Raw genomic sequence first — 13,622 nt, 5'->3', positions numbered from 1 at the left:
TCTTGAAAATACATTAACTATTGCAAAAGTTCAATGAAAAATCATTGTAGTTTTTTTATTTTATTGTTATGAGAGTTTTTAGAGAGTACTTACTGTATTATTAATATTAACAATAATTATTATTATTATTATTATCTAAATATTTTGCTAACTAATAATTACTTTAGCGGTAGAAAAAATTGTGCTGGTTTTTGTGCTTTGCTCTATTTTAAAATACCTAATTCGGTCCGTATTATCGAATTAAAATTAAACAAACGATTGTAATAATAACAAAAAATAATAATACCAAGCCCGGCATTATGCCAATTAGAGAACAAGAGATTATCTCCAGTTGATTACGGTTTCACAAGCGGCCAATTAATAACGCATACTTCAATATCAAAGGACGATAATCAAAGTTCAATTAACATGAAGGTGACTTTACTACCGGAAATCAATTTTTCACAGTTCCCATTGTTAACTAAAAAATTCCACATGCGTGACACTGTCCCACGAATATTATCCAATCTTTAATTTTGTTTGGGTTATATAACCATCTTTCGGATGAGCACACACTATTTCCTCCGATTGAAAAAAATAAGAATTATTGCGTCGCATCTTCAGAAAGAAAGTGCTAAGAGGAGAAACTTTTACAACCGCAGAAAATACACCTTGGAAAGGAAAAAACTCGCACTGTCACAGCCGTTTTAAGAGGCAACAGGAAGGCCCAGGGGCCGAGAAATGACTCGTTGATGACTGGAAGGGTTACGCCCATGTGATTAATTAGCACATAAAAAGAAAAGAAAGTTGTAGTTCGGGACAAAAGTAACTGTCAATTATTTCAAGGACTATTTTTTGCAAATCACATTTCAACAACTTCGAGTAACGTTTTACTACTATACTATTATTAGTCACGCTGAGAAAAAAAAAGGTAAAACAATTACGCGAAGAAATATAGAATGAATTAATTCCTCAGATTGTTTTTTATCTGAAGAAATTCATTGAAAAGTTTTTCTAGTGAAAAGGAAAGTTGTCAGGTAAAAACACTAAAACCGGATTTTTTATAATTAACGAAAAGGTGCAGTCTGGGGAAATGTAAATGTTTAGCTAACGACGAATAAATATGAAAAAGCATAAAAAATCGTTGTGGACGAAAAAAAGTAATTTTCACATTTTTAAATTAGTAGAACTTTTAATTATAAACGGAGAGAGGACTAAAGTAGGCACTAAAAAATTTCTGCTGAAAAAATACATCGTTTTAATATTTTTTTTGTTATATCTATCTCACAATAAATAATGGAGTTACAGCTTGTGGTGTTTGTATTAAACACCCTGCATAACTGCAAACTGCGAATTGGGTGGCCATAAAAAAATTTAGAAGCCATATATGTACATTCGTTGTATGAAAAATTTATTTCAGCTATAAATAGTAAATTCAGCCGCGCCTTAAACCTGACCCGTCTGAAACAGTAAGGTCAATTTTTAACTTTGTTTTTTTATGGTAATATTAATTTTCAATAATAATTATAATAATTAACTATCATAGAACATCAACAGATAGAAAAATTAAATAATAAAACCAGGAGATATCTGCCAGCACTGTTCATCATCCATCAACCACTTTCTCCATCTTTTTCTAGTCATATAAGGCCTCAAGTTGAAATCTTTGCTTGTCGCGAATGTGATGAAACAGCTCTGATTGCACTTGATAACAAGAAATAAGACTTAAAAATCTGACTCAATGTTATTCAAACAACCGCCTCGAGACATAGAAACTTGAAAATTGTGTAACGAGTACAAAATAAACGAGCTTATGATATGTGAGGTGAAGAATGCAAAACATTACATCACGAATCCAGCATCATCGGCCTTCATCATCAATTATTTTGAAAAATTACATAATTAATTCGAAATGCTTCCGCTTTTTACGTTATAAATTAGATGCAAACTGAGGTGTTTGAAAGCTTCTTTATTCAAGTAGCGGTTGTTTAAGAAAATTGCTTGCAAATTGCGCTTGGTTAACGAAGTTCCTGGCATTATCATTAAGTTTCCGACATTATATTATAGTTATTAATGGTTTTTAAATGATTTTGGGGTCGTTTGAAAGTTTATTTTCCTTTTGTCACTATAGGAGGTTTCTATTACGTGGCATAATGGGCAAAATGTGTCAGAAAATTTCTAAACAGTAAATGACAAAGATCTGTAATTAAATAAAACAAAATTATGTGTTCGAAGATGCTGTAGATAAATGGTCAGTCAAAATTTTCAGTTATTTGTTAAGTCATCCGAATCATTGAAAAAAGTGAAGAGGTAACCTCGGCAAAAATCATTACGTGCTTATAAACTCATAAATTATTTCTTTTTTTAAGAAAATTACAGTTACTTTGTTTTTCTTTTACATTTTTATCGGTTCATCGTCTTAAAAGACAGGAAACCCAAATTACTCCCTTTCACATGGGTATGTATATACCTTTAAATTTATTACCTGATAAATTGCTTGAAACTTTTCAAGACAAAAATCACAGTCAAAGATACCGTAAAATAATACGGTTATTGCATCAAATGCAACGACCTCTCGCAATTAAATCCGATTCGTTTTGGTCTTTGGCTATTGGAATAACTCTTAATTATTTAATAAATCGCCGTGCCATATGGTACCGAACTAACGTAATCTTTGTTGCAGTTACAAATGAAATTATCGCCGCCGCAGAGAGTACCACAAGTCGAACAACGCAGCGAAGTTTCACCAAGAAAGGCCAACAATGTGCAGGAAACGAGACTTGCAGCCTCTCCGACTGAGATGAGAGCCGAAATGAGAGGCGAAAGGGCACAATCGCCGAGTAGTCCTTTGCCCCCGACTGGAAAGTACTCCCTAATGCAGTTCGCTATGCACAACTTTAGGCAGTCAGCAGAGTGAGTATTTTTTAAAACGATGATAACAAATTGATTAAGTTGTTTTTTAATATACAATATGTAATAAAGGGCGCAACTTTTTGGATCAGTTGTCCCATTTCCTGTTGCTCTAGACCTAATTGTGAAGTTATGATTGGTTAAAAATAGAATATGAAATATATAGTTTACATAGTATACTTTCACTTGCTTAAAAAATAATATATTAATTTGACATTTTGAAACATCAATAAAAAAATGAATATGCGACTCACGACATTGCAACACTAGTTGGATTTAACAAAAAATTTAATCAAAGTGACCTTCACATTGTGATCACTTTTACTTTTGGTCTTTTGTTGAAAGTACGAAATATTGCAAAAAACACTTTTACTTATATGAAAGGAAATTGTTTGGCTTTTTATTTTTTTTTATAACAATATAACTTGCTTCCAGAAAGGTAAACTTTGGCTTTTGACACTTTCTCCAATAGTTGATAATAATTACATTAGACACATTCATTTTCAATAACAGGTCTGCTATAAATCGTGAATGTTTAAGAATGTTGTTACATCTCCGATGTGCAATAATAACGTGTACTTTTTCGTATTAGTGGTAGAAAGTACAATTCCTTTTTTCACTGTTAATTTATTTAATTTTTTTATTATTTTACAATTTAACAATAATTGATGAGTAATTTAAAAATTATCTTGTTGTGTTTGATTACAATTTTAAGCGAATTGTTTCATACAAAAACATAGTTTATTAGACGTTTTTGTTTAATTTTATTTAGGAACTAAATTTGAAAAAAATGGATTCTTTAATGGTCATTTAAATACTCTTTTCTTCGTAATATTATTTGAACACGTCTTGTTTAATAGATTTTTTAATTTTTTAAGTGGTTTTATTGTAAGCATATTTGTGGTGTGTTGGTAAGAAAACAAAGAACCTGAATTACGTAATTTTTTTATTGTTACCATAGTAGATTATGACAAGGTACAATGTTGTGTATCTAGTGGTTTTTTATGACGTTAAAACAATTTTCTTTTTTATTTATAAAACTTTGTTCAAAAATATGTTGTGTTTCTCTTTGAACTTATCCGTTACAACTTCTACGCTGTTAGTCAATTATTTCACCTAGGTATTAGTGTCTGTAATGCATTTTTATTTTTTCCGACACATTTCTTCAATTAACTCGTATCTGTTTCACTACATTTATTAAGACTTCACTTAGTTCAGCACTATTAAAATAACAAAGCGATATTAATTAAAACCGTCTATGCACGTTTTGGTCACCCAAGTGCAACAATTGTAAGATTTTCTTTCATTGTAAAAAATTAGAAAGCATAATTACGGAATGTCCTTATTTTGTAGATCCTCCACTTGATCTTTATTCAGTGGTTACCTGACCAGAGTGATTTTTGCATAAATTTCCAAGTTCTTCTTCCATTAGCTGATTTATATAACGGCTAAGCGAGATCTTCGAGTGTAACGGAAACGATTAATGATTCTTGATCTCCTTTTGATAATATGGGAGTTTTATTGCTTTTGCTATCGAGCACGTTTGAAACTAATAATTCCATCGAAAAGAAAAGTAGCTATTCTTAAGCAACAACAATGACGAAACATTCTCATCACATGCGGTCTAGTCGGCTGATAAAAAAATTTAGTCGGTGGTTCGCGTTTGAGTGAATATGTGGCCAGTTTTGAAATGGGAATAGCTTTAAAACATCTTAATTGGTATTTGTTTATTACAATCTCAAACCACACTTTGTGATTTTATTCCAGTTTGGAACTTCTCAAAATGGACTCGTCGATAAAATCCAAAGAAAAGCGCAAAGAATGGACTTGGAAGCAACAAACCGATTTGATTAAATGGCAAGGGACACCCATCGACGGCCCTCTTCTGCGTCTAGAAGACCCCGAGCTCGGCCCTCTTGCCGTTGAGTGTTTTGAGTGCATTTTGAGGTACTGTGGAGATCTACCACTAACCCCGGAAATGCCCGAAGTGAAGTGTGTCTATACAGTGCTGATGGTGAGTTGCACGCTTGTTGCCGAAACACTTATTACAATTAAATTATTTATGAAAGATAATGGAGCAAGACTGATGAAATTTAAATTTATTTACGGGGAAAGTAACCCAAATTTTGGCACCATGTTCTAATTAACGGTTTGCTTACCTATTCTTAAATTTATTGAGGGCTATTGTGTTTGTAAAGCTTCACAAATTCTACTTTTATTTTTACACGTGGGTTGTTCTTTTCGGATTTTGGTTTGTTTTCCTTTATTAGATCTAAAAGATAAAAACCTGATTACGTGGTACAAAATTCTCACATTTTTCACGTTGTGTGAAGTTTTACCAAGTGTAACAAAAGAATGAATCTAGGAAGTAATTGCAGAGATCAGATCGGACCTTTATTAATTGAAAGTGAAAAGAGAACCAAGGAAAAATTTATGAAACGAAAGGTCCGATTTCTCATATGTCGGAATTTTATAGTTTCGAAAAACAGTGCTTTTTGTGTTTTTCAAGTCTTGTTTGTTTTAATTATTGGATACCTCCTCTTTAGTATTTGTTTATTAAATAAGTAATTATACTTATGCAGATAATTACGGGAAAATGAAAGGTTTTAAATTGTTTAATAATTAGTACCTTAGCGGTACTTTATTCCAAGTAAATGAGCCTCGACTAAAAAGGAAACATTCCTAAATAGTGGTGTCTGAGTCTCATTTATTGTTTTATACAATTCTTAAAAAGTGACATCCGACATGACATATTTGGCACCTTACAAACTAATCGCTTCTTCATTAGAAACTCATCCCGGTTTTAATTTCCACAAATCTCGCAGCTGTTTCGCTTTTTAAAGTACTTATAACAATATCTATTTCTAGCATTGCCACAAACACGCCCAATTACGTGACGAAGTCTACTGTCAACTCATGAAACAGACAACTAGTAACAAGTCTGAGTCACCAGAATCCTGCCAACGGGCTTGGAGACTCCTCTCTATCGTCGCAGCGTATTTTGCTTGCTCTGATAACCTTTTACCGTTTTTGACCGAACATCTGTCCAGTGCTGCTTCGGACAGACGACGAGTCTGTCATGGCACTGCGGCCGTCTGTCTTGCTAATTTAAGAAAAACGCAGAGGTGTGGAGGCCGTAAAAACGTCCCCTCGGTTGAAGAAGTAACAGCGGTGAGTGCCGGTCGTAGTGCTAGACGACAAATCTACAGACTACCAGGGGGAGCAGAACGAGTGGTCAATACTAGATGTAGCACCGTGGTCGCCGATGTAATCGCAGAATTGTGTAGTTTGATCGGTGTTGGAACCGAAGCCGAACAACAAGAATTTAGTCTTTATTGTATAGTCCAAGGAGATGCCTTCACGATGCCTCTGGCCGCCGATGAATACATACTAGACGTCACAACCGAGTTGCACAAAGCCGCCCAACCCTTCTACTTAATCTTCTGCCGGTCGGTCTGGTACCACCCCCTCAAACACGATGCTAGTCCACTTTACACTGAAGTTTTGTTCAACCAAGTGGCCCCTGACTATCTTGAAGGCCTCCTCTTGCGTTTAGGCAACCCCAACTTGCCCCCAAGTGTCATCCGCGACATGGCCCTAATCGCGGCTCTCCTCCACCGCGCGGCTGACTTAAATCACCCCCCGAGTCTCAAAGAAGTCAAGTTTTTGCTCCCGAAACCCGTCTTGGGTTTAAGGGAACCCCGGCCTCCGCAGTGGCTGGCTCTAGTCCAGACTTCGTGGGGGCAAGCAGCCGGTTTGCAAGTCTCGCGAGCCAAACACCGCGTCCTCCAGATTTTGAGCAACTGGCCACTGTTTGGTAGCAGTTTCTTTGCTGTGAAACGCGTTTCTGGCGATTTGGAGAATTGGCAAGAGCATATTTTGGCGCTTAATCGCAGTGGAGTCCACTTTTTGGACATGACGAGTCATGAGACTTTGCAGCATTGGCCGTTTGCTGAAGTGATTTCGACGAGGAAGGTCAGGTCGGAGGATGGAGCGTTGTTTTTGGATATGAAGTGTGGGAATTTGTTGCAGCAACGGGTGACGAGATTGCAGACTGAACAAGCTCATGAGATTTCCAGGTTGGTTAGGCAGTATATTAATCTGGAGCAGGCGAGCAGTTCCAGGAATTAGTTTAGTCGTAGGCTTAGGTTGTATAGTCATTGTTAACATTGCTCACATATCCGTGTTATTCCCTTATACGTAATTGAAGTAATTTTGGTAATTGTGGAACGGAAACATCGAGGTTTGCTGTTGGCCAGTAAAGTCGAAATTGTTTGTTCACATGGGGTTAATTGGTAGTTTCACAATTACTTCATTATTTATTGTACATACCCATAAAAGTACGCAGTGTATATTATTTTATACTTAATAATTTTTTGCGACTGTTTTAGCTATAAATATATCTTATATTGTCTCTTAATTCTGATTCAACAAAAAAATTCTTTTGTTGTATGGGAATTCGTTTGTTAAGTAATATGTAATTATGAGAAAACATTATTGTTATTATACACATGATGTGCATTATGAAAGGCCGGATTTGATTATTTATTATTGAGATATGAATTAAATCTTCCAAGATTAATTCTTGTCCGACATTGACGGTGGCCTTTGTGGAATATTCTCTATGTAAAATTATTGGTGTTTGTATTTTCTATTAATAAAAGTATTTTATTGAAGATGTTTGTTTTTTCGATACTAATTAATTGGTTGTTTTCTTGTAGAATAAATTATAAAATTTTGTTCGCAATTTTTGTTATACAGAGTGACTCTAATAGTTGTGCAGAAGTTATAACTTGCCACACGATGTTCTAATTTACAATTAAAACTGTTCAAATACGTTCAAGACTCAAGACTAAAACCTTTCAGTTTTAAAATTAATAAAAGCAGCAAAACATTGCAATAGAGAGTGGTCAAAAAAACTAGAATTCATTTAAAAAACCTTTCCTGGCGCCAAAATTGAGTTTCTTTTATAGAAGTAACTTACACAAAAAACTGAAACTTATATTGCTTAGGTTTTTTTCAATTTTTCAATGTTTAACAACTTATGGTTTTTCATATTTTACACAAAAAAATGTTTCGATCACACTTTTGCCTGCTGAATGCTGACTAGTATCTCAGATTAGTATTTGAGGCAAACCAAAATAACTCCTATAATTATGTATATACTCAAGATATTTAGCATCAACTTTTTTTGTAAAATCACCAAGGAAAATTTATATTACAGTTCAAGCATAAAAGGTTTTTGTAACAATAGAGCTTGAATAAATTTTCAAGATCTAACTCAACGTAGCCAATTTCTTCACATATGAAATAACGATAAGTTAAGTGTATAAAAACTAAAAAACTTCCAGTCAGTATAGTCACTCCCAAATTTATTAACTTTCACAATTAATATTATCTGTCCTATAAAAGTACCTACTCAACTTTCCCTTGACTAAAACAGCAATAAATTCGCGTTACTGATCACTTTTTTTCCTAAATCAATTTGGGCTAAAAATCTCGTCTAAATTCAATTCATTGTGATTTAAACGCATAACAAAAGTCCATTCCTTGACGAATCGTTTATCATTGTCAATTGTCACGGCCTTGAAACCTAGATAATGAGTTCCCCACGTGCTACCACTTTCGTCACAATCCAATACCTTTGCACCAACCCGAAAAAATAACGCACGTAACGTAAATAAAAACAAGTCGAATATATTAATAAAAATTACAACCAACTTCACACAAATTAAAAACAAGGAACACATTCGACTTTACACCTGCGTCGGACTATGCCTTGGTGTTTTTTGAACGGTTTCACCCCAGTGTTGGGCCGTGTATTGAACGTATCCTGGATCGCCAGGACTACTGGGAGGTCTGTCCGTTTCTGATTCGGGTTTTTCTTTATAGAGATAAGAAGGGGACAAAATATCGTATTTGCCATACTGTCCTGAAAAGAGAAAGATCAAAATTGTCCTCTTAATTTTGGACACAGTTTTATTCAGAAAAAACACATTACACTAAAACACAAAACTATCTATGTTAGTAATTGGTAGTTTTGTGTTAGTGTAAAACTACGGTTTTTGTCCCACTGAAATAAAGCAAAATAAGAATTAAAACTAAGTTAGATGTTAGTTAGTTAGTTAAAAATGTGACAACAATCTGATTTTGCCTTATTTTTCGATCCACCACCTCTCTACTCTACGAGAGGAACTCTAAATGTCTACCCTTTCTGATTTTACTCCAAACAGGGGAGTGCTCCTCCATTTTAGGAGGGATATCATCAGGCTCATCAGTATCGCTGTCCTTGTGCATATCTTTGCCGTAAATATCAAACGATTTAGACTTTTCGTCTTTAATCTTCTTATACATGCTATCTCTATATCGTCCATTCGAATCCCCTAACTTAAATCCATTACCCAAATGTCCATTTTTCGTCGTCTCTTTCTCACTCTCCAACCCCTTCATCTGTTTCTTTTCATTTTCTAGATCTTTCTCAATTTCGTACACTTGCTGCGTTGTGGTTTTTGTCTCTTGGGGTTTACTAACAGACCTAGGAGGGGTTTGCGAGTGTTGATTATTCTTTTTCGCTTTAGGTCCACCCATATCTAGCAGAAACAAAGCAGCAGTGACCAAAGTTAAAGTTCCAATGATGGCTGCATTGTCCACCAAGTCTTCCGGAACTGAGTCCAATGCCGCGAACTCTAAACTACCTATCGATAAAGTTAATTGTCATAATTTTCCAATTATAAACATCAGAAAAGGAAACTTACCTAAAATAATAAACAATAAAGCACCCACTCCGAGTAATACGAACTCAGTTATCCTATTTTTGGTGGGCAATTCTCCGGTTAATCGCCCGATGAACAAAGCTGTGGTTATAATTAAGTAACCACCATAAGTGGTGTCTGCGACAGCAGCCCCAACGTTGTCCCAAGTTACGTTGTTTAAAATTCTCCATTCGCGGGAAAGTTTTTGGAGGTAGAGTTGGAGGCGGGATGCTTCGTCATCTGTTACGCGTTTGAAGACAAGGCAGGCTATTGTAGATGCCTGGAAAAAAGTAAATCAACACATGTCAAGTCAAAAATTGTTAAACTTTTTTTGTCAAGGACGCGTTTTTGTAAGTAAGATAAAAATAAGTGTTATAAATATTTATTACGAAGGTCTGGTATGTAGTTTATTTGTATGTAATAAAAAACTTAAAACCCATACTTAGTGTTTTTTTTAACCATATACTCGTACACGTATGTACATACATTGCCTAGTAGTTTTAAAATTGTCGCATTTTTTGAATGTTTTCATTGTTATTCAACTTATTTAAAATGCCGAAAAAAAATTATTAACAGTTTGGTGTGCGGAGTTTAAATTGTATTTGTGTTCATGCAACAAGAAGTGATGGTTAAAAAATTAGATATTTTCCGCAATGCCAAAAACTTCAAAAGTTGTAAAATTTTACTAATTCGTAAATAAACTGTTTACAACTGAAGCAAATACAAAAAATTGAAATTAATAAGTAATAATTAGGTAAACAAAAAAAAAAAACTTCTTTTAATGAACATCAAACATCCCAACATGTCAATGAGCTTTTATTCTGTAAAAAACAATAATTAAAACGACGATTTTGTAATTAGAAAAACAATATGTAATTTGTTTTAACAAATTTTATTTCTGAAATAACCTCTCTCACATTTTTTATTTAGGTTATATTTATAAACTAAAAAAAACAAGTAAAATTTGGCTTTTGTTATTGATAAAAATTATTAATTGTGACATTTAAAGTCTTTAAGAAAACAAACAGTTTGAAAACTGAAAAATTTAGGAATATTTGCTCACTTTTAGTTAAATTGCTGTAGGTACAATAAAAGGGCGTAACAATTACATTAAACTGAAAAGCATGGTCTTGTTTGCCAGGAATCTACTTTTTACTTTATTAATACTAAAGTGCTATAGAAAAATTTAAGTCAAAGCATAATTTTGAAAAATTTTGGAAAATAGTAAGATAAATTTTATTCCAAATACAGATAAACATATTCGTACACATTTGCGTTGATTAAATAACGATTTCTATGTGTGAAATTTTATAAGTACTTTGATTTATAGTGTTTCTCAAAAGTTTGAGCTTTGTTCTATTTTAAAATCAAATACACATATAAATTGGGTTTTTTATATTAAAATTAGAAATAAGAAATTCAAGTAAAAAAGAAAAAAAAATATAATTTAAAAAATGCTGCTTGTACTTTATCATTTGTACTATTTAAGTGAATAATCGTTCATAAGCCTTGGCAATGTTTGGTTTAAAATTCTTCCTATTAATTTACTATAATATTATAATTGCAGCATAAACTAATAAATTATTTTATTATTGCAGCCTGTTCTTGAACTTGTCACTAATGACAAACTCTCGTTATTTTTTGTTGATTTTAAATGCGTCACTGGTAATTACTACGAGTTTTTTAATTGTTGATGCACTTACCACTTCAAGTAATTTCAAAATGGTCCACCTATCGAAATTAATGGCCATGACTTAATCGTTTCAACATAACTCCTTGTCCCTTGATCTGTAAAAATACAACTGCTGTAAATATAATGAAACAAATAATTATTATTTTCATGTACATATAACAATTGGTTTTACCTTGGAAAGCCCATAAATACACACTTTACATTTTCTTAGCGAACAGGAAGTGAAATTGGTGCGGTTTTAGCGAATCTTTTTCTACTCAAATTATTCAAACAGAAAAATTAGAAATTTCGCGCGAATTATTGACACCGATTGCTAAAGAATCAGTCACATCATTCATTTTTCCTTTTCTCTTCAATTTTAACAATCTCCCTAATCACTGCTATTCAAGATTGTAAATGGAGGACCGCTCGAGTAAGCGTGAAATATTTTTATTATAGTGAATTTTAGATTTAAAAGACCGATATGGTTTCATTATTTCAGAACTTGTACTAAAGTCTTCTCGATTTACTATGGTTCAGTGAGAGATCAAAGAAATTTTGACGAATCCGAATTTTACGCGAAAGCGAACTAATCCAAAGCTCAAAAATTGAGAATAGTGGAGATAATTTTAACAGTTTTGTAGAAATAATAAATAAAAAAATAATAAATGTGCAACAATTTCCTTACCTGAATTTACTGTCGCTTATTTCCTGTATTTTGAATCAACACAAAATATGCATGCATTCAACCTGCGCGCATATCTAAAAGATAAATACTGACACCATAACACCGCGAACGATTGTAAATTCCCTCACCATAACTCTTCCACCAAGTCCTCTGCCAAAGCAATAATAACCCACTTGTTATGGAACACAATTATTTTAAAACGTTCCATTCATTCATTTAAATTTTAAGTTGTAAACATTAGAATGCTTCTTGTGTGTCGAAAAGCCCTTAAATGTAGTTCAGGGTCGAGTTTTTCTTTGCAGGAAAAATGTCAAGAATTGAATCATACATAACAATTAAAAACAAGACACTCCCGTCACGAACTCATCATTTTGTTACACCTTGAATCCATTATTTTTCTAACATTATTGCATTTTTTCAACTCTGAGTGATCTACTAATGTTATAATTTACACTTGCGAGTCCTTGTTTTTTTAAAGCATTTTTATTTACTTTGTACGGAAGAACAGTAGTTTCAAAATAATTATTTTTGTCAACTAATTTATTATTTAGAGACGTCAATTAATAGTATATTAATAACTATTGATTGACAGCCGATGAATAGTAATAATTTTTCTCTATATAGGTACTTAATAATGATCGTTTAATTTGACTCTTAACAGGTGGAATATAACAGTAGCTACTACGACATACATTTGATAATAATAATACACGATAAACATTACTTAGTAAACTGAGTAAAAAACAGTGTGTAAAACAACTTAAATAATTTCAATGTTTACGTTTCTAAACTCTAACACGTTTTATAAATTGCTTTTTTGCGTTACACATATCTGAATACCTATGTCATAAGCTCATAAACAATTACAAAACAAGTAAAATGTTAGAAAAGTACCGATGAATTGTTGGCTGTCTTTAGTTTTGATTTGTTTACGAGCTAGTTAACAAGTTATGATATTGTTGAAATTTTTAAAGTAGTGCATGAGCCAAGGAATAATAGTTATCAATGTGTCATTTGTAAAAACACTGATTAAAAGTAGCATATAACAAAACAAAATGACGAAATAAAAGTTCTGATTTTCTGATTTTAAAATAAAATGAAAAATGAATGGTCAGTACATACTGGTGAAAGCTGTAACTCTTATAACTTACTATACAGTAAATATGTAATTTTACAACAATTTTCACAAACATTTGGATGATATAAGCTCATCTTTGTTAAATTTTACTTCCAGACACTCTTTAGATAAATCTATTTTCTCAAAAGACAGTTTCGGGTTTAACTCATTAATTACAAATGTACGAAAAATGGTAAATCAGGACGTGAGAGTATTTTAACAAGGATGTCTTTTACATGGGATTGCGACAGAATAACTTCGTTGCACACTACATGACCTTAGTATGTATGAGGTTCAAAACGATTTAATTCATTATCTGAATAATTTTTAATGTTTTTTCAGCAATCAATGCGATAAAACTAATTGTCTGTATTGTTTCTGTCAGTGGAAAATTCTCAACAAAAGTGGAAGAACCTCGTCTGGTGATTGAAAATATAACTATCACTAAAATCATACAAGACAAAATAAAATACGATTTGTCGATTTGTTGGAAAAGAGGTTTTA

At 32.9% G+C, this 13,622-nt stretch overlaps 2 protein-coding genes across 3 annotated transcripts in view; one reads left to right on the top strand and one right to left on the bottom strand.

Annotated features, from left to right (window-relative positions):
- The window catches only part of LOC123004481 (unconventional myosin-XV), a 29,024-nt gene extending 21,459 nt beyond the window's left edge, over window positions 1–7,565 (top strand). Inside the window, exons 10-12 of the mRNA XM_044397792.1 lie at window positions 2,663–2,892; window positions 4,657–4,903; window positions 5,758–7,565. Of these exons, the coding sequence (XP_044253727.1) occupies window positions 2,663–2,892; window positions 4,657–4,903; window positions 5,758–7,020 (1,740 nt within the window). The 3' untranslated portion in view covers window positions 7,021–7,565. The remainder of the gene's footprint in view (window positions 1–2,662; window positions 2,893–4,656; window positions 4,904–5,757) is intronic.
- Window positions 7,566–8,566: 1,001 nt separating this feature from the next.
- Window positions 8,567–12,421, bottom strand: LOC123016448. 2 transcript variants are annotated; one of them, XM_044416853.1, is made up of 6 exons: window positions 12,130–12,421; window positions 12,002–12,075; window positions 11,345–11,429; window positions 9,645–9,921; window positions 9,099–9,584; window positions 8,567–8,821 (listed from the first exon to the last, which is right to left on the bottom strand). In XM_044416853.1, the coding sequence occupies exons 3-6, from the start codon at window positions 11,390–11,392 to the stop codon at window positions 8,646–8,648; spliced, it is 987 nt and encodes a 328-aa protein (XP_044272788.1). In that variant the 5' UTR covers window positions 11,393–11,429; window positions 12,002–12,075; window positions 12,130–12,421; the 3' UTR covers window positions 8,567–8,645. The 2 variants fall into 2 exon arrangements, with proteins under 2 accessions (XP_044272788.1, XP_044272790.1); XM_044416855.1 differs by having other exon boundaries at window positions 9,291–9,584; window positions 12,002–12,135.
- Window positions 12,422–13,622: the final 1,201 nt, after the last annotated feature.

Source organism: Tribolium madens, unplaced genomic scaffold (genome assembly GCF_015345945.1).
Source record: "Tribolium madens isolate multiple individuals breed KSU strain unplaced genomic scaffold, Tmad_KSU_1.1 Scaffold_1;HRSCAF=32;Tcas5.2_LG8, whole genome shotgun sequence".
NCBI lineage: Eukaryota > Metazoa > Arthropoda > Insecta > Coleoptera > Tenebrionidae > Tribolium > Tribolium madens.
Note: the sequence above shows the minus strand (reverse complement) of the source record. Positions and strands in the feature narration are given on the sequence as shown.

Bases quoted from the DNA above. Each gene is read 5' to 3' on its own strand.
- LOC123016448 (XM_044416853.1), bottom strand. From the start codon at position 11,392: ATGGCCATTAATTTCGATAGGTGGACCATTTTGAAATTACTTGAAGTG. The intron at 9,585-9,644 runs GTAAGTTTCCTT...CTTTATCGATAG, and splicing joins TTTATTGTTTATTATTTTAG to GTAGTTTAGAGTTCGCGGCA. The intron at 8,822-9,098 runs GTAGACATTTAG...TTCTCTTTTCAG, and splicing joins TTGGAGTAAAATCAGAAAGG to GACAGTATGGCAAATACGAT.